Here is a 22,138-nt window from a genome sequence, read left to right on the forward strand (position 1 = left end):
CCTGCGGCAACATTTTTAAATAAACTTGATGAAAGGCCTTTAAGTCGAAATTTCAGATTTTTTTATTTTCGCTTTTTTTCTGCAGACATCATCATTTCACAACAATTTGGATAAACATGCGTACATGCAAAAACCCATAATATCATTCAAGGGCAATAACATAAAGTCAGATGTGTCAATTTTATTTTAAAAACGGTTGCAGTACAAAGTAATTGATAGAATAAAATGTAAATTCAGCATTTTTTTTCCAAAAAAAATGTGTTAGTCTAAAATTTTGGGACCGCTGAGCACTTGTCTTATGGATTCTAATTTTCGGCCTTAAACAAAAAACAGTTAAACACAGGTTTCACAAACTTTAATTATGCTTAAATCTAAAATGCATACTTTAAAGCATTAATTAAAAATTCCATAATATCGCATATGGAAGAAACGGGAATTTTTTGGATATTTCCTTGGAAATTACATGACTGTGCGTCAAAACCCCCCCGGTTTTTTTTTTGCGGGGTAAAGTTTTCTGGACTGGGAACAACGGTAAGTGCAAAGTTATATGTTTATATAAATTATTATTTTTGCACGATTCAAAGAAGGTTGATAACATCGACTTATTTCACAATCTGAGTATTTTTTCCCTTTTTTGGGGCGAAAACATACATTCTTGCTTGTATCACTGCCAATAAGATTACTTTTAATCCCTGGTAATCTAGATGCAGAAAAAACGCATTGTTTATAGATATGAATCGACAGAAACAAATAGACCATTGTCATAGAAAAAAACGTTGATGTATTTTTGCTTTCAAAAGACATAATTTGAAATAGACCTGCATTTATGCCATAAAACGGCTGAGGGGTGCTGATCACCGGCCCAAAAACCACACATTTCTAAAGTAACATTAATTAGAATAAAGGTTTAAATTGCATTTAATCCTCATTTTTTTTTTCATTTTAAGTGGACAATTTGTCGAGAGGGCTAAACGCTTTCCTACGGAGGTAAAGGCCCCGGGGTTCAAATCCTGGCACCCCCATTGCGGTTTTCCCTTGGGAAAGGCACTTTATCAGTTTTGCCTCATCGACCCGCTGAAAATGGGTAAAGAAATTGCGGGGGTGGGGTATAACGGGTTTTAACTGTTCTTAATATGGGGCGCAGAAAAGCTCATAAGCTTATGTTAATTTTTTTCACCAAGCGACGTAAAAAAAAAATTTATCCCTATACCTTATACCTTTCAGATGAGTGAATATGCCCCAGGGAAAAAATGTCTTTGCAAATTTGAACCCTGTGCGGGGCTTTTCACATTGACTTACTTGTTAAACAGGAAACAGATGTCGACCAAAGTACGCTGGGAAAAATATCAATATTCTAATATACACAATAATTTCGAAAAAAAATAAAACAAGTCTGAAAGTAAGCCAAAAAAAGGGATCCCTCTGCATAGCTGAAAAGGGTAAGGGTTGAATAAGCATAATCATGCACCAAAATTCAAAAAAATTTAACATTTTACATGGAATGAAAAAACATAAGTAGGGCCAATCCGGGAAGATGGGATTAATAAATAGTATTAATTATTTTTTTACATGGCAGATGAATTTTTAAACTTCATAAATCAACGTGCTGTGCCTCAAATCAATAAAAAAAGAACTATATGAATATTTTAAAGTACAAAAATCCACACTTGTCAAGATTACTATATAATGCTGATTTCCTTATATGGGGGGGTTTTTAAAATAATGAAGCTTTTCTTTTTTTTTCCCCTTATTTTAATTCATTTCAGTTTTAGAATTTTTTGGGCAAATCATATCCAAACCATGTATTCAAGAAATGTGTGCAAACAGCTAAAGGGCTCAAGCTTTTTTAAATTATGTTAAATTATATAACTAATTTTTCCCCTCTGCCCCAAAAGTGTACATTGGCATAAAGGATAGTTTTCACTGTTTTTTCTTCTTCAAACCAAATTTTAATTGTCACGTTTTGGGCTTTTCTTAGTAATTAAACTCTGCACTTTAAAAAAAAAATACCCCTTTCATTAATACATTTATTCTTCCCAAATATTTCATGTTTTGGGGAACCCCCTTCAAAAAAAATGGGAAAAAAATTTTAAAAAGTTGAACACTACAATTTCAAAACCCCCCATTACTTTTTTTTAATCGAATTTTTTTTCTAAATCTTTATCCTTACAGCTTTGAAGACATTTAAAGATTTTCTTGTTTTATAAATAAAACTTTCCAGAATTTTATATATGTCTTCCCCCCAAAAATGCCCCCTTGTAAGTATTCTTTAAATAAAAATGGTTTTACTTTATTTCCCTCAAAATGAATTTTACAAGGGATACAAAAGCAGCTTTCAACTTCACATATTAACCCAAAAGTGATGTCCCCTTTGCCCCTTTTTTGCTTCAATTATCATAGATTTATCTGTAAAAGTTGTGGCTTCTATCTCATGTTAATTAAACAGGCTTTACTTGTAATTTACATTATATAAGAATCCCCCAGGAAAATTTTAAATTTTTATTTTTTTTGCTTTTTTTAAAGTTGGAAATTTACGGGTTTTTAAAAAGGAAACATCAATTTAAATACATATGTAAATATTGGGTAGCGAGTTTTGGTTTTTTGAAGAATTTTACTTACATGAAAATTCATGAAATATATTTTGCGCCATTGTCCCTTGCACTTTTTAAAATTAGTAGCATTATAAAGTATGTATAATTTTAACATTCCATTTTACCATGCAGCTTTTGTCGTTTTCTCTCCGAATAAAGCAGTGATGTAAACTAAATGATTTCCAAATGTTTTAATTGGGTTTAAAGTCATTATTTTTCATTTAAAGCTTCATCTGCTAAATTTTTTCATGTTTGTGTTGTAAAAATTTTTTCAGATTAATATTTATTTTGGGAATAAACAAATTTATCATAATTTTTGATTTAAGTGATCCCCCTTAATTTGTTTTGAACAGAAAACTAATCCCAATAAATATTGACTTTTTTTTATATGTGTCCCCTTGCATCTTTAAAATACTCAATTTTTGAGTTACAATTTTAGAAATTAAAACCCCCAGAATTTTAAAATTTGGGAAATTGGTTTTAAACCTCAAAAGTGAGAAAAAATAGGTTTTAAAATAAAGTTTGCGAAGACAGAAAAGAAGATAATAATATTTTAATTTTTTCTTTTCGCAACAACTTTTCGGGTAAAATTTTTTTTTTATGTCAATTTGGCAAAAGGGGTTTTTAAAAAAAAAGTCCCAAACTTTATTAAAAAAGTTTCAAACTATACACAAACACCTTTTAAATTTTAAAAAAAATTCTGTTAAACATATTTCCTTGCATAAAACCTGAAATTTTTATCACCACTTATAAAATTCTCAAACTTAAAAAATGAAGGCTGTTCAAAATATATCTGACTGGTTTTTCTCAACATTTTCCCAAAGTTGTATATTCCTTGAAATTTGAATTATTTGCATCAAAAAAAAGGGTGACCACCAAAAGAAATGGGTTTGAATTTCCAACCCCTATGTCACACTTTTGCTTCATTTTTTTAAAGCCCCCCAATTTTTCCCTCATTTTCCTTCAGATGAAGAATAAATTTATTCAAAAAAAATAAGGACAAAAAATGCTAAAATTGCCAAAAAAAGATGCCAAATTTTTTACACCTTTTATCAGGTAGGTGTTTAAAAGTTTTTTGAAATAGATATGGCTTTCAGAAATTATTTTACAAACTATAAAAATTTGATTTTAGAATTATGTACTTTGTATTTTAAATTGTTTTTAATGTAAGTGTCACAAGGGAAAATTTTATAGAAAAATCACATTTAATTTGTGAAAGAAAAAAATTTTTTATTATAAATGTACTGTTGGTTTTAAATTTTTTAAGTATGATATGGAAAACCCAAAACGCTCAATGCAGCCTTCTGGGCTTTGCTAGACTATAAACATAACATCAAAAAAACAGTGTTTAGAGCTCATTTATAAATTTTTTATGTAATTACTATTTATCAGTTAAAATGAAATTTGGTACATCAGCATAAGGGGAAGGGCACATATTGTCGGACTATAAATTTGATTATTTTTTTCTTCTTTATTATGTCATTTTTTTTTTCAAATTGTCATATCAAGTTTCATTTCCTTTTTGCTTTAAAACCCTTTCTTTCTGCGTTTCCATCACATTCAAATGATCATGGATACCTATGGCCAAGCAGCAAATTATACACATACTATAGTGGATTTTTACTTGGACAGTTTTAAATTAGGTCCTTTAAAAAATCTTGAATTAAAAAAACGTTACAGTTTCTTTCTTTGTTTTTTTTACTCAGCTCCTCCCCTACTTTCTACCCAAAACCCCTTGAAACTTGTAATACACTTTTCCCTTTAAATGTAAAGGCCTTTATCTATTTACCTAAAATCAAAATTTGGAGTAGGTAGCAAATTGCAAGACTTTTTTCAGTTCTTTTTATTGATATGCCCCTTTAAAATATCACAAATACATTGTACATTGTTATGCCTACTCACGTTTCAAAAAATTCAAAAAATTTTAGTATACTTTTGGGACATGAAGTATCATGGCCTATATAAGTGTTTTTTAAAAAATGGAATGCGAAGACTACAGACAAATTATATATCTGTTAAATTCAAAGCTATATTTTTAGTTTTATTACTTTTAAGGTCTGTTTTTCCATTTTTTAATGACTTTTCTTATAAGTCTGTCAGACCCTAATATTTAATTGTAAATTTACATTCTAAAATTTTGTGTTTTTATGAACATAAAAAAACAGTAAAGTTTTTACAGGTAAAAATGGCAAAAAATTTTTTTTTCAGTGACATCGAAAGGCCAATTGTTAAAACATGGGCAAAAAAAAACGAAATATTTGATGGGTCTACTGTGCAGAAAAGTACTCCAAATTTTTCCGAATCAGAGAAATAGAAATATCAAATATTGAGAGAAAGAAAAGTATGCATCATGTAGAAGAACTGCCCAAGAAAATTTGCAAAATACATTGAAATCTAAACAGTTGTAATTGATAATGATATGGAAATTAAAAAGGTTTACTCTTCTGGAAATATGTGTCCCTTTCAACATTTTTTTTTCAATTTTGTGGCATAACCCCAAAAAAATTGTAAAAAATGGCTAAGGGGTATACAAAGGTTTAACTTATTTCCCAAAAACCTGGGGGGCAGGAAGAAAAATCAAGAATTTGGGGAAAAAAAAATAATTGTCAGAATAAGAACTTTCTTTTTATTAATTTCAAAATACTTTTTGCCTCACAATGTTTGATATTATGAAATGGAAGTTAAAGTGTGGGCTTTTATTAATCTTCAACTTTTCCCGAGCATAGTGCACATAAAAATTTTAACTTTTAAAATAGCTTTTGAAAAAATGTAAAACTTTTTACTTTTTTATAGAAAATTTTTTGGAGTTTTTAAGTAAGTTTTGCAGACCCACCCCTAGCTCTAAGTCAAGGTTACACTTAATGTCAAAGGTTAAAAGGGTCGTTTCGTCTGGCAAAACTGCCATACATAAAGGGATTTTGGGTTACTCGGGGATAAATGTTCCCCCTAAAGAGACAACGTGTTATGGGGGCAAGACCCAAACCCTTGTCCAAGGTCAGGGCCACTTAGAGGTCAAAGGTTTAGAGTCTTTTGGGGATTGGTCAATAACAGCGACCATGCGGGACTTTTAGAAACTTGGCATAACTGTTTCCCCAAAGAAACGAGATGTCATGCCCCAAACCAAGACCCCCAGCCTAAGGTCAACCTTTAAAGGGTAAAGGTCAGAAACAAAAATGCTTTGTCCGGGGGATTTTTTTGTTATGCATGACGGATTTTGATGTACAATGGGAAAAATGTTCATATAGAGATGGTCTCATGATAAGAACCAGCCCCTAATGCTTTGCTGTTACTATAAATAGCTTTTACGTAAAGTTTTTTCTATCAACCCTTACAGCAACATGATTTATTTTGGTCTTTGCGACCAGGGAATCTAATCAGCCCGCAATCCCTGCAGTTTATGAAAAACGCATGGTTTTCCCCTTCAAAAAGTTTATTTTTTTGGGAAACATCCCTTTTTCAGTTAATGGTACTGTCCCAAATTAAAAGGAAATTTTTATTACAGAAACAGCGGTAAGGGTTTATATTAGCCCCTAGGAAAAAATTAGGACTACTTTTTTGTAGTACAACACGCATGTTACATCCAATTTTGAGTTTTTGACCTAGGTACCCGATAAGTACTTTTGTGTGACTTGATTTTTTTCGATTAATTCCTTTGTTGTCACTATAAACAAAAAATATAATTATATATATAATATATGAAATTTTTATAATTGACCGTAGGGGGAAAAACAAGACCATTTTTCTGTGTTACTTCAAATTTTAGGTGTATTTTTAAATACCCCCCCGGAAGGGAGTTTTTGTGGACTTAAAAAACAAAACTTTCTTCCTTTTTTGCTATATTTAAAAAAGATTATTTTTGAAACTTTTTTTTTGGTTTTAGAAATTGGTATGTCATGTTTTGGCTTTCTGTCACCAAACTTTTTGTTTGTACAGAAAATGTTTATTATATCATCACCGACAGCATTATTTTTCATCCGCACTCTTGTTTTTTTTTTGTTTTTTACCCAAAATGCTGTCTTGGGAACGTAGTATGTGAAAATGTCCTTAGGCAGGGGACGTTGAACCGTTCAAATTCTTTTTGTTTTTTTTTCTGGGTTGTTGCCCTATTTGTCTTAGCAATTCATACATCGGGGAACTCGGGAAATTAAGTCGAACAGTCCATCCAATGAATTTAAACTAGGTATACTCAGCAAAAATGAAAGTACATGTTGCCCCGATTTTTTTGATCGATTTTTTGTCTGGATTTTTGACCCTTCTTTAACGAGAATGCAACTACATTGTATTTCCTTTCCCTTTATTTCAAATAAAACTTGTTAAGCATCATAAACTTTTTGTAGACTCGCATTTTTTTTGTGTTTAGTTGTTTAACTTTTAAAAAATTTTTTTTCCCTTAATAAATTTTTGACCCCCGCTATTTTAAATTATTGAATAAAACGTTTTTGCCGAATCATTTTAGTTCCTTTGCAACCCCGGAAAGAATTTGTCAAAATTACCGAAAGGGGGAAAAGTTTTCTTCCCTTTTGTAGAACAACTTTATGCATAATTGTGTCTTCCTATACAAACACTTTTTATTTGTGTGAACATGCATGAATTTGTTTACGCCCCAAAAAAAACAGTCTCATTGATTACTTTATTTGTCGCCCGTTTATCCCTTTTTTTCGTAAATAGCACAGTCATACACAAATGCTGTATACTAAACAAATTTTCTCAAAAAATTAGACCAAAAAATCTATCAGTCCCCCATTACATAACTATATTTCAAAAATTTTGCATTGGGGGAAAAACCCCACCCCACTCACGTCGGACTTTGGGCTCGCTGGGGACACATTCTTCTAAAAGTTGCCCCGCGCTCAAAAAAAGGGATTTCTGGATCCGGACTAGCCTGGGAACCCTTTACAATAATTGTCAGAAGAAATCTTACCTACATTACAGATCCGCTTAAATTGTCTAATTTAAAGGTTTAATTTGGCCTTCATCCGAGTTTCTGATATTTTCAAATTTTCAGGGAGAAAAAAAGGTTAGAAAATTTTCAGATGGATTCCCCGGGTAATCCGGACCTCCCTTAAGTATGATAAAGGCCTTTAAGTCGTGTCCGAAAGGGGTCAGCAAAGTTTAAAAATTTAAAAGCTTACACGACGTCGGCAGAGATTATGAAAGTTGTTCTGTTGTAGGCTTAAATGCGCAAATTAAAACCCAAAAAGACGGCCGTTTTTGTAAATAAAACTCCATCAGGTTTTAAAAATAGTTCAAATGGTTATGAAATTTTGTCAGAAACTTTTTTGCTACAGACTGAATATTTCCTAAATGGATCATACGGGGGGGGGGGGGGGGGGGGGGGGGGGGGGGGGGGGGGGGGGGAGGGGCCCGGGGGCTCCCCCCGCAAAGCAGGGGCAGTAATTTGTCTTAGTTCTGGGTAAAATAATTGCAAAATATACATTTTTTTTTTGCTCGCACGCTTGGGGATATAATTTTTTTTTTTATTTTGACTGAAGAAAAATTTTGCATTTGGGCTCCTCGTTTCGAAAGCACTATAATTAATCTTTTGTTCCCCGAAAAATATGCATTTTTTTTCTCCTTGATACGCTCGAAATTCCGAGTACTCGCGCAAAAATAAGTCTGACAAATTTATAAGCGTGACTATAATTAGCATGTAGCATGTTATTGTGTTGATTTTTTCACAAAACCCGTCCTTTTTCAATAACAAAAAAGTACCCCCGAAAGACCAAGGCCTTTTTTTTCATTGTTTTCCCGGGGGAAACAGCCCCCGGACCCCCTATTTGCTCTGTCTTCAAATATTTTTCCCCCTCAACACCAAATACGTATCCGCCCCCGAGGTAGTCAAATTATTTAAAAACGTAATGGATGTAAAATTTTTTTTTTCAAAGTTTTGGAAAAGTAAAAGCTTTTATTATTAAAAAACCCTTGAAAAAAAGTTGGATAGTTTCAATAATCACTAATCTAGATTTCATTTCAGGTTTAGAAATTTTGGGAAAAAAAAAATGTTGATTATTCTTCGAATACTTTTTGCTGTACAATGAATATGTTATTGGGCATAAAAACGCCGAAGATAATCGGGATAAAAAACTCTCCCTTAGGTAAAAGGCGTGAAGAACTATCCTTTTTATATTTTTGGGGGGAAACGGGGAAAGTTTTTTCACCCGGGAATATTTGTACTTTTGTAAACAATAGTAGTCCGTCAGTCAACAAAGACGTGAAAACAATCGCGAAGCTTTTAAAGTTATTTTTTAATCGTACATTGTCAGCCTTTTGAAAAAATTTGGTAAATTTTAAGGGGGGCAGGGAATAGATAATTCTTGTCTGTTTTTAATACATTTTTTAAAAGGTCCCCTGTATTTTTAACAACCCCTTTATTTTGAAAAAAAAATGACCAATTTTTTTTATCAAATTCGCGTCGTACGACTTATAAAGAGCGTGTCGGGGAGTTTGATTATCTTTTATACTTCATTCCCAAAACGAATCTATTTGGGATACTTTTTATAACTTTTGTTCAAACAAACCCCCAATCAAATTTTTTAGACCCCCATTTTTCCGAAAGAATAACCCTTAAAAATTCTTTGTATTTTGACAAAACAAAGACACAAAAAAAGGTTTTATTTTATGCTGCCAGGGATCTTTTTTCACATGTTTATTATTTTTTTTTTTGAGTAAATAAAACACAAACACAAACAAAGAATCCTGTATTTATGCGTTGGGCTTTTTATTAATTAAAGTGCTGACCGAACCCGTCTATAAATACAGCACAAAAAAAAACAAAAAATCTTTTTGAAGATTTCGGGTTTATTTATAACTTACTGGGTTGAAAGAAGTTTTATGTTATTTTTATGTTTAATACAACTGAGAATAGTTCAAGTTTTAGATATTTGTTTCTAATTTGAACATTTGTTTTCAAAATAAGGCTTTGAAAGTAACTGATAGGTTTGAACACCTGACAAACTCATTTGAATACTGCATTCGTGCGCGTATACATTTCAGCTAGATAAATGGTTATTGTTTCAGAGGAGTATTTAGTCGCCTTTAGCCGGTGGAGATGGTGGTGTATAACAGAAGGGTTGCGCGCCTCGTGAGATCGGACCTGTTAAATTTACTCGAGCCGAATACAACTCCGTGATTAAGCTGCTGTTACAATAGCTCTTTCTGATCGTAATCATACCATAAAATTATGTCATTGAAAAAAGAATACAATGGCGTTTGCTCCAAGCAGGTATAAAATACCTGAAAGACAGGTTGACATTATGTTTTATATCCGAGGAAATATTGATCGTTATCATATAAGCAGAATATTGTCTGTTATGGTAAATGTTTGCTAAATCATTTTAAAATCCATGGGTGAATAAAAATGGAATACACTAAGGGACGGTTTACATAAAAGGTATTCAACGGGGTTAATTTCTCGAGATTACACTGGAGTTCAATATTCATGATTCATAAAATGACATCTCCTCAATATCTAATTAAAAACCTACAATATATGAATTAAAAGGGTCCATTTAAAATCTATTTTTGTACCATTCTATGGTACGGAAATTAGAAACAGTGACACAATCTTTGTGTCCAAAAATAAATCTGTAGAATTTCTTTAAAAAACATAACTATAGAAGTAGACCTTAAACTTTTCAAAGAGAGAAAAACATTAAATAAAGTCTAGAAATCGATATCACTGTCCTTTGAATAACAAAAATTGATTTTACAAAATGTGAAATTTATGAAAATATTGTTTATATCAAAAACCGAAGTTTTGATATTTATTTTAAAGCTGTAAACACACTCATGCTTACAGAAAATACTTACAAGCAGAGACAGTTTTCTAACATTGCAGTTATACATTCGAGTTGAATCCAGAGGCCCTTTGGTTTAAAGCCCGGTTCAGGCACTGGAAAGTTCTGATATACTCTTGAGTTTCTCCCACCTAAAAAGCCTGTACTTGTTCTTCCCAGGAAAGACGGCTTCGCGTGTATCGGTGCTATACACCGGACACGTTTAAGAACCAGACTGTCTATTCGCAAGGAGCTAGGCAAGCCTGTATCTAAAAGGATTTCTCTCTATCTGTTCTGGGAGCTTTATCTCGATCGCTCTGTGTCTGTACTAGTAGAGGATAATTTCGCGCCCTGTGTTGATGCTTTGCTATATGTAAAGAACCTTTGAAAAGGGCGCTATATATATCTGGTATAATGATAATAATGATAATAATAATTATTAAAAAAGAAAACTATCTCAGACAAAATATCGTTACAATTTGAACAGATATTCATATGTATTTGATTTAACCTTAAGAGTCAGGTCCATGTTTCGGTGAGAAAAGTTCCAGCATCACCAAATAATAAAAAGAAAAAAAAAATGTTTTACATAAAAATTAAACAGACTATAAAACATTTACATTATTCCACAAAACCATTGTCAATTTAGTCATATATATATTGAACTCCGGAAAGGGACTACATGAAGGGGCCACACTTCTGGACACTTCAACACTTTTAAAAACTCACCATGTTAAAAACAACTGCCACATGTCTTCGTTTAATGCATTTTGCAACAATGTCTCAGTGCTTAAGCTTTACGTATATAGGTAAAACATCGTTGTTTTGACAATTTTTTACTTTTATTTCTTTACAAATGACATTGATAACCAGTAAAATCGCCACAGCCATTCTTGGATTATGACGCTTGAATTAGGCCAAGTCCGATGACAGGTGTATTTTGTGACAGTTTGTAACTCTTGTTTCACATGTCCTAACCTATATATTCGATAGCAAGGGATTCCTTTAGTTTTATAAGACAGCTCAACTGATCTTCTTTCTATCCTTTCTCCTAAATTTTGTCTTATTATCAAATCACATGAATCGTAAAGTATCCATCATACTCGTCTTTACAATTATATTCTGAATTAAATTGTTGTTTTTTTTTTAAGACTATATTATCCCGGTACAACTAAGAGCTCAAGTATTTGCACAACTTATTTTGTCCGCAAAGGAGAAGAATTCTATAAGACTATATGTCTATCATTCTTTTCCTTTCCTACTTATCTTTTTCAAACTATGATGTATGTATTTAACTTGTACAGGTATTACTGGGAATAAAGTATGTTTAAACTAATCCAGAATAGACGGGCAAGGGTTTCTCTTTCTGTATATTCGATATAAACCACACTAGGACCAGATCTACCTCATGTAAATTTCTCGTTCCTAAAATAACAAGTTTATAATCCGGATCATCCTATTTTAATGCTATAAATAGAATGCATCGTCAGAGAATCTTAAAACAATCAAATCAAAACAGGGTTTCAAATACGAAGTTAAGAAATACTTTTTTAAATCGGCACCTGATAGAAAACTGTGATACTACCTTTTACTACTGTGTTTTATAATCAGTGTGGATATATACCCTACTTGTCCGTATGTTTTACTGATGACCTAAATACACATGAAGGGCCTTAAAATATATAAACAAATGTCGTTTGTTCGAGATAAGATGTCGTGCAGATAAGATGTCGTGCGCTCGAGATAAGAAGTCGTGCACACGAGATGATATGTCGTGTACTCCAGATGAGATGTCGTGCGCGAGAGATTAGATGTCGGTCGCTCGAGATAAGATGTCGTCAGCACGAGATAATATGTCAAATGCTCGAGATAATATCTCGTGCGCACGAGATAAGATGTAAAAACGAAGGGTTTTCTTTAAGGTGCAATTTTGAATAATATCGTATGAATTTGAAGATGTACCAAGACAATGCCTCTGAAAGTTTTGTTTAATTTCTCCTTGCAATCTATACAGTTGAATCTATAAACAGTGAATATGTTAATATTATGCAGGAACACTAACCCTACCAGGTTTCATGAAAATATGATAAGGTTCTTTTTTATCAAAAGTTACATTAAAGGGGCCGTTTGATGCAGTAAAAATGTACGACCATAAACAGGAAAAAATATACCACGAAATTGCACAATAAACATTCTCCGAGAGTTGGAAACTAGTTTTTCAGATAAAGTTTGCGTCAGAAACTGCTTGATTACAAGTTTGCAACAAAAAGAACTTGAACAGGATTTATTTGGGTATAGCACTATCACTTTAACATGCAGACCCAAACGTTTATAGAATTCTTCAAAAGTAGTTGTCTCGTTTAAGGGCCCCTAAACAGGCTAGTTTGATCATTAGAATGTAAAAAAGGCAAGAAACGACGTCCTTTATATATCAAAACATGGACATGACCATTTGATAACTTCAATAACTTCGAGAACTCGAAATCTACTACACTGAAACGCAAAACCGAGTGTGACGTAGACATAGAACTTGTGCATGCACATACCCGTAGAGTTCAAAATACCATAGAAACCCACTTACCAGATAAAAAACAAGCGAACACGCGATGATTTCAGAACATATCCGCCATTTTGTAAGTTTGCAACCGTTTCACTCGCTTGAACCAAGTGTGCAACCACTTCACGTCCTGCCCCTCGGTTATAACATCTGTAAATATTAACCAAATACAACGGGAGGGTGGGGGGGGGGGGTGTGTGGAATTGCAGTTTGTAATTTTGAAAACTGCCATGAACCAGAAGCGGACAAGTTTGTTAAGAGCATACCCATTAAAATCAAGTTATGATGACCTTTGATTCAGAACTATTAATTAATTACTTTTGTCATTAATTTACTATTAGAATTATTTTAACAAAATGAATTACAAAAGTGAAATTGAATTTCGTGTTTTCGCAGATTATAATAACGATAACCATGCTGAGCGCATTTATTTAAAAGTCGTTCAATGAAGTCTTAAACATGGCTTCACGCTTGTGCAAATCTTATTTAGAAATTCATTTTCCATAAAAATTTGCACGGGGCACACCCGACTTTAATAGGGAAAACTTACAATGTTGCTCTCAAAATACCTCTCTGCAAGGGGTGCACAGTTAGTCCTCATTGGAATAACCTATCGGAGAACTGCATTCCTTCATCGGAATAAAGAAACGTTAGAATTGTGTCCATAGGACACGGATGCCCCCACATGCTGCGCTATTTCATATCAAGGGTCTTCACTTATGCAGCTTTGAACCAGTTCCTTCTAAGATTATATCATATAAAGTAAAATGAACAAAGGGCTATAACACAGCCAATACTTGAAGGTCATATTCAGATGATGTTAAATCCATTTCTTCAGTGTATGTTGAAAACAACACATTTCTACACTATGACCTATTTTGCGAAATTAAGAAAGGGTTGTAATTCTAGAAAAAAAAGCTATAGAAAAAATTCCGTTATGTAGGGTCATCTTGACATCATGGTCCTTCTTCTTTAAAACATGCAATAGTATCCTTTCAATGGTATTTGAGGAGCTGGACACACAGTATTTTAAAACTATCAAAGGGCATTATTCTATATAATTCATTCGTATCTCAAAACAATAATTTTGAAATACATTTGTAAGGGTCTGATATATTTTTCTAAGTTACTGTAACACCATTAAAACATGACCTTTTGAGGAATAATTGAGGAAAGACTTACTTACTATGGAACTTTACATGGAAATCCTGGTGACATTGTGAAATCCTGTGTCATGAACTATCTTTACAAAGTATAGATACTCTGACCTCATGAACTTGCCATACTGGTGTGAACTGATTAGAAATGAACATTTTATATATTAAAACCACAATAACATTGTGAAATACTTACCTTTTTGACAGAAATTTGTCAGTCTTCTCAGATTTTATTGTTACCAAAAGTTTCACTGGCGAAAATATTTGAAATCGGTCCATTTCAAAATTTTCTTATAAGATTTCCATTAATAGTCAACCTTTCTACCTAGGAACAATTCATGATCTGTAATTATTTGTAATTTATGATTGTTAAACACCAGAAATCCATCAACTACCACCAACTTTAAATTTCATTTTGATAAATTCAACCAACTCCTGTTTGTAAGCATTTGTAATCCCACTGTATGAAGGAACACTGTTGTTACTATATGAGAATATTACTATAACCTACAGTAAAAGTACTTTTAAACTTGAAAGAAATCTTCATTTATTTTTTCGGAATCCTGACAGATGTTTACAATGGCGTCAGAAGCGGGGATGGTATAATATATTTACCATTCTACGACACGGACCAAACACCTGTAGATTACTTCCATCCATCCATCATCCATTCAGTTTAATAAAGTACAATAGAAAAAGAACAATACATGTAAATCATTCAAATACTGATTTTGTGAAAAATATGTAGAGCTGGTATTAAAGCAGTGACAAATATCTATAGCGTTTAATTATAAATAAATACTGACTTATATACAAGGGCAATAAAATTACTCAATTATGGCAGATTTCCGACTCGGATGTTGGAATTCAACATAGACAGAGAAATAAATCATGGCAGAAGTGACGGGCTGCCACAACTAGTTTCTGATCACGGAGAAGAGGATAACGCGGACTACGAAACAATGGATGACGACCAAGAAGAGCAAGACTGAAGTCCCCCTCCTGTTAGGGGTAGGGCAGTGAACAGGACAAAATATCTAGGTAGGCCATACAACAGAAATAATGGATGTAGGGCACGTACACCAGTACATCCTAGGATATCAATGACAAAAGGACCTAGCCTAAAAAACAGAAAAATATCAAACAGGAAATGCCACGCACCAAAAACGCAGCCTCCCCAAAACGAAACCCCCAGCACGCAGACGCGCGCACCACACACACATACACACACACACGCACACACACCCAAAGCCAACACATAAGGACAAAACGAACAAAACACACGCACACAAAGCCAACACATAAGACGAAACGAACAAACAAAGGAACACAGTGGGGCACCGCCTTGGAACGGTCAGTGGCAAAAACACCACTGGGGAGCTTAAACCGGTTTATGGTGCACCTAACCTCACTCTTACCCCCACCATGTTCCAAAGACACGGGACAGTGTAAATAAAAGTATTCCCCTCTAGGTGAATCTCTTACACACGTAATGGAAACAAAAAGGCATGGCATGTAAAACACAAAAATGCTCGTGTATAAATATATAAAAAACAAACCTTAAGAACCAAAAACGTATGTACTCAATGCCTTTTCAGAAGACAGAGCAACAAGAGAAACACCCTTAAGGGCCCGACGAAACAGGCCAGAAGATAAATATCAAAACAGTTCAGTCCTGGTAGGATTTAAAAACTGCTCATCATAGAGTCCTCCCCCTCTTCCGTCAGATGCAATCAAAGAGGGAAACGTAGTGTCCAACTGTAAACGGGTTGAACACTAAACATGCGGTATGTCTCAAAACAGTTGGGTCGTAACCTCTTTTAATAAAACGTTTGATAATCTTTCCAAATACATTTGGAAAATTACCGTGACCCAAGATCTTACGAAGTTTGTAAACCACATCCCCATAAAAAACGGGTTAAGAAATACCTTCTCGCAGAAGTGTCTTTAAATTACTATTGAATTTTAAAACTAAATCAGAATTACGATAATAAAATTTAGCAAAATATTTACGCAATTTGTAATAACGGTAGCGTTGCTGAAGAAGTTTACTTGTAATATATTGATTACGTTCATTGAAATGCTTGACATGACTACACGCTCTGGCAAACCGAATTAACTGAGAAATATACACCCCATAAGATGTAGCCTGAGGTACATCCCTCATGGGGAAAATTTACAATACTAAAATTAAAATCATCCCTCTTGTCATAAATTTTGGTATGTATAAAATTGTCATAAATAGAGAGATGTAAATCTAAAAATGAAGCATCAGTATCCGAATTGTTAGTTTTAATTAACTGAAGCTCCCTAGAATAAATAGTACCCACCAATTGACCAAAAAAAAACGGATTATCCATATTAAGAATATCATCTAGATAGCGTGATGTATTATTAAATGCCGTTATAATATCTGCCTGCGTATCTGGAGAGAGGCTGAACATAAAGTCTCTTTCATAACAATATAAAAACAAATCTGCGACAAGGGGTGCACAATTTGTTCCCATGGGAATACCAACAACTTGTCTAAAAACTGCATTCCCAAACCTGATGTAATGTTGTTCAATAAAAAGGAAAGGGCTTTACAAACTTCGTCACAGCTCCACATTGTATAATGTTTAATAATATTGTTAGTAAAAAAAGCTTTATCAAAATTGCATGCAATAAATGTAGCATTCTCTCTGGCAAAAGTCTTTTGAATTAGGGCAGTTAATTTGTCATTTATTAAGTTATGTGGTAAAGTGGTATACAAAGTAGAAAAATCGTATGTACTGACTGTAGATACCTTGTAATTATTAATTTTCAACTTATCCATGATTTCACCAGAATTTTTAATCAACCAAAATAAGTGTTTACCAGAGTTTTCGTATACTTTATCGCAGTATCTTTCCACATGGGCTTTCACAGCAGTTAGACATGATGTTAATAGTTTTGAAATATTTGTAGTTGTACAAGAGCTTGAATTAGCGATGAAACGAGCTTTATATGGCTGTTTATGCAATTTAGGAATCCAATACATGGTCGGTAGTTTAATTTGTTGATCGTCTATACGAACTTTTAAATTAGAAACTTCAGTGATGTGATCAGTAATCAACTTATTTTCAACAGAAGGACTCAATGTATAAGTGTAAGTGCTATTTAGTTCGTTTTGTAAAACATTAATATAATGTAGGCGTCAAATGATAATAATATTGTTGGCCGCCTTGTCTGCTGGAACTAAGACACACTTAGAATGAAATTCTTGGATTTCCTTTTTCAAATGTCTTAAAGTAAACTTGGGTTTTGGTGGAAAGTAGGTATTCATTAGTTTGATAAAATTTTATTCGAGAATCAACAATGTTAAAACTATTTCGTTTCCAAGACGTTAATGCATTGGGATCAGCGTTCTCACGACGACACCATTTAACACAGAAGGTTTCGATGGATTCTGCAACCTGACCACGACAAACATTAAAATCAATAATTGAAGAAATTCTATATTTAAGTCCTTTAAAGAATAATTTACGAATACGCTTGTTCTTAACAATATCAAAATTACCAGTGATGACATGACCTGCATCTGAACAGCAAAATTTTGAGTTTTTACATTCGCAGTAAGAAGGAGTATTTGTTTGAACATCTAAGTCGGAAACAATTTTATTGTAATTGAAAATAACATTTCTAACAGGTGTTTTATATTTATAACAGATAAAAGGGACTTCGGAGTTTCTGAAATATTTAGGCACAGAATCAATGACACGTTTATCACGAAATATACTAAGTACATCGATGAAGTCAATACCTTTGTTCATGAAATAAATTTTAAGAAAATGTCTCTCATGGTCAGATTGGGTGTCAATATGTGGACGGAGAACATGTTGTTTGTAACTTTGAATAAGATATGATACAGTGTAAAACGGATCTGTTTGAATAACATACTGGTCCGCTTCTTCGTCTAGCTTTTTAAGAGACTACAGATAAAGATGTAAGACGAGAAAGCATTGTATGTCTACCAGAGTTTGAAAGAATTAAATCGAGGTCAGCAACAGATATATTGACTTTAGATTTGCGTTTAACATTACCATTTCGTCTAATTCCATGAGACCTGGATTTACGTTTCCTAATATTTAAAACAGAAAAGATATCGATATCAGGGTTTTTAGAGATATTTCCTTCCTGATAAATATTATCATTTAAGCCCAACGGAAACGGTGACGGTAAATTTTTAATCCATTTGAATTCTGCTACATGCCTGGCTTTAATTTTAAAACTAGATGTGGAATTAGTATCATGCTCTACTGGTTGCATTGTTACCTGATCAAATGTATGGCAAGATTTACGAAAGTGTTGGTATAAAAATGTAGTAAACTTGTTCCGACTACGTATTTTGTATGAATGTTCACGGAAACGAATTTTTAAAGAACGTCCTGTTTGGCCAACATATTGAATACCACAATTGGGTGCGTTTCAAGTCAGTACATATATCATGTTGGACGTATTTCAATCAACGTCAGAATTAAGTACCACATTAAAAGTTCTGCCGTTAACGTTTGAGGTAATTGTAGACCTGTGCGATAAATGATTGCAACAACCGCACCTCTTAGAAATGCATTTGTTAATAGAACGGTACTCTCTACATCTCTGTGGAAAATTTGTATGTTTAATTTTATATTTCTTCAGTATAGTAGAAGTTAAAGGTGATAGACAAATACGCAGATTATTACGAAAAACAGCTGGAGAATTTAAACTAGTACGTGGAATATAAACTGACTGAACAGAATGTAGCTTAAGTGGAGAATGGCTAATCGATGGTGTATGTCTTAAAAAAGTACTGTTACCTTTAGGCAGATGAACAGAAGATGTAGAATGTAACTGAAGAGGTAAAAGAATTAATTTCGGTACTCTATTATTTATACTCATGAAATGTAATAATTGTAATACCATTCTGTGAAAAGTGGCGTTCGGGTAGATCAGTCATCAGTTTCAATTCGTTAAGTGAAAATGTTAAGCGCCAGTTAAAAAGGCGCTGGAGGTCCCAGAATACAAGAGGACGGGATAACTAGCATGGACCGTAATGCAGTGAACACAGAACCTTCAACGCGGTATAAGATACTTCTCATCTTGACAGAGGCCGAGAGTTTAGAGCGAATAACAATCCCTGAAGGATGAAAATATAACAACATTGATTGTACGGGGAGACTTTTTACGGCCGCCACTCGGCACAAACAACACAGTTGTGCGCATAAAAAACAAAGAAAATTATCAAACAGGGAATGCCACGCACCAAAAACGCAGCCTCCCCAAAACGAAACCCCCAGCACGCAGACGCGCGCACCACATACACATACACACACACACACACGCACACACACCCAAAGCCAACACATAAGGACAAAACGAACAACACACACGCACACAAAGCCAACACATAAGACGAAACGAACAAACAAAGGAACACAGTGGGGCACCGCCTTGGAACGGTCAGTGGCAAAAACACCACTGGGGAGCTTAAACCGGTTTATGGTGCACCTAACCTCACTCTTACCCCCACCATGTTCCAAAGACATGGGACAGTGTAAATAAAAGTAATCCCCTCTAGGTGAATCTCTTACACAAGTTATGGAAACAAAAAGGCATGGCATGTAAAACACAAAAATGCTCGTGTATAAATATATAAAAAACAAACCTTAAGAACCAAAAACGTATGTACTCAATGCCTTTTCAGAAGACAGAGCAACAAGAGAAACACCCTTAAGGGCCCGACGAAACAGGCCAGAAGACAAATATCAAACCAGTTCAGTCCTGGTAGGATTTAAAAACTGCTCATCATTTCTCATTTAGTGGTGATGAAAATTTTGAAGAATTCATAGACTATTTCGAAGTTAGTGTCGAATTAGGAAGTATGAATTTAGCTTTGCGCTCTTGTACGACTGGTAAAACTCACATATTTTTGTCACGTCTACCATCTGATGTTCAGAACAATTATCGCAGTTTGGTAGAAGCTCTGAGAAACAGGTTCGCGAATCAAGATGACCAACCTGTGTGGGTATCCACACTTAAAGCCAGAAAACGCGGACTAACTGAATCTATTACTTCATAAGCTGATGCTATCTCATCTAGCACGTAAAGCTTATTATGATCTTGGTTACAATGTCCAAGAACGAATGACATTAGAGCAACTATACACTTGCCTTTCTCCAGAACTTCTTTATAAATGCATTGAAAAGAACTGTAGAACTGTTGGCCAAGCAGTTGGAATCATTCAAATGTATGAAGGCGTTATGGGTAATGGTAATGCTTCACATGTGTATATGGTATCAAATCAAGAAACTCAGGCTGCTCGTTCACTGACAAGGACTGACAACACCCATCTACTTCAACAACTGTCTTCTAGGCTGGAGCGTCTTGAACGTCAATCCAGATTTGTTTCAAGTGTAATGCCACCGATCACCTTATGCGGACATGTCCTTATAGCACTACCTCTCCTGCATCAGCATCTAGATTGAACACTCAACGCAGGATCAGGCAACGTAATGACACAGGCGTAGGTTCTGTACCACAAGCTGTTGAAAATGGAAACACTCATCTTTCAGTGCCAGAAGGCGATGCAGACAGATTAACTGCCAGTCATGTCAGGGTTCAAAGTCAGGAAAACATCAATCCGTTGGGTCTTTACGCCGTGAGCCAACGGACAACAGTTCTGAAAGTCCTGAAAATTCTATGTCTATGCTGAATCTGAACAAATAAACAATGTAGGGGTAATATGGAACAATGGTCTTTATACAGGTTGTAATGTGCACGGTGTTCACGCAAAATTTCTCATTGACACTGGTGCAACTACATGTTTAAAATCAAACCGTATCTATTTTCAAATACCTGAGGACAATAAACCTTCATTACAGAAATATAAAAGTTCTGTTCAAGATGTAAATGGGAACAATGTTAAGGTTCATGGTAAAACTAAATTAAACATTAAAATGGGTAACTTCTCCTTTGAATAATTACTCATTGTCTGTGACATGTTGCCAGATGGAATTATAGGTCAAGACTTTCTTATGAAGCACATTAAATCTATTGACCTAGAAAAGCTAATACCTAATACTGCTGAAGGTTCTATACAGTAATGGACTGGTGCCGCCTCTGACAAATGTCAAGTGTGTCGAGTAACTGTTCAAGAGAAAGTGGTTGTACCAGCACAGACGCCCGTGTGGGTAAATATTGATATACCTAACAAAAACTTAATGTCTGAAGTTTTACTTTTTGAATCAAACAGAAATAAAAGTGACATAACCATGGTTGAAGGTATAGCTTTAAATAATGACTCAAGTACACAAGTAAACATTGTAGTGATGAAAACATTGTACTTGATCCTGAAAGCGAGGTTGGAATATGTTCTTCCATAGGTGATGAATCTATGTTTAAGTCTCAAAGTTGAGCAGCTACCACTCAACCTTATGTCAATCCCAGTGAAGATTTAGAAACACTGCCAAACTATCTTAAAGACATGTACAGTCGCAGTGTTGTTCATTTATCCAAGAATGAAAGACAATCTCTCGAGAAACTTTTAATGAATTACCAAGATGTGTTTGCTAAAAACAATGATGACCTTGGTTGTACTAACTTAATTCAACACCGTATAAACGTCCAAGCAGCTCAACATATTCGCCAAGCTCCTCGAAGGCTACCTATTGCAAAATGTGAAATCGAGCGCACTGAAATTGAAAAGATGCTAGCTAATGGTATAATTGAACCTAGCATAAGCGAAAGGAGCAGTCCTGTACATTTGTTAACAAAACCTGATGGCAGCACTAGATTCGCGGTGGACTACCGTAAAGTCAATAAAGTGGTGAAAAAGATAGTTTCCCGCACCCAAAGATAGACGTGTGTTTTGATGCCTTAGGTGACTGCACCTTTTTTCCGCTGCATGGATTTAAACCAAAAATTCATGCAATTACCCATAGCTCCAGAAGATCGCGATAAAACAGCTTTTGCCACAACGATGGGGTTGTTCCAGTTCCTTCGGTTACCATACGGTCTTGTTACAGCACCGTCCGAGTTCATCCGACTTATGGGCGAAGT

At 34.2% G+C, this 22,138-nt stretch overlaps 1 protein-coding gene across 1 annotated transcript; it reads left to right on the forward strand.

Moving 5' to 3' along the window:
* The first annotated feature begins 21,563 nt into the window (after positions 1-21,563).
* Positions 21,564-21,938, forward strand: LOC128558287 (uncharacterized). The gene has a single exon (XM_053547207.1). It carries the CDS (start codon positions 21,564-21,566, stop codon positions 21,936-21,938), a length of 375 nt encoding a protein of 124 aa, XP_053403182.1.
* Positions 21,939-22,138: the final 200 nt, after the last annotated feature.

Source organism: Mercenaria mercenaria, chromosome 7 (genome assembly GCF_021730395.1).
Source record: "Mercenaria mercenaria strain notata chromosome 7, MADL_Memer_1, whole genome shotgun sequence".
Classification (NCBI taxonomy): domain Eukaryota; kingdom Metazoa; phylum Mollusca; class Bivalvia; order Venerida; family Veneridae; genus Mercenaria; species Mercenaria mercenaria.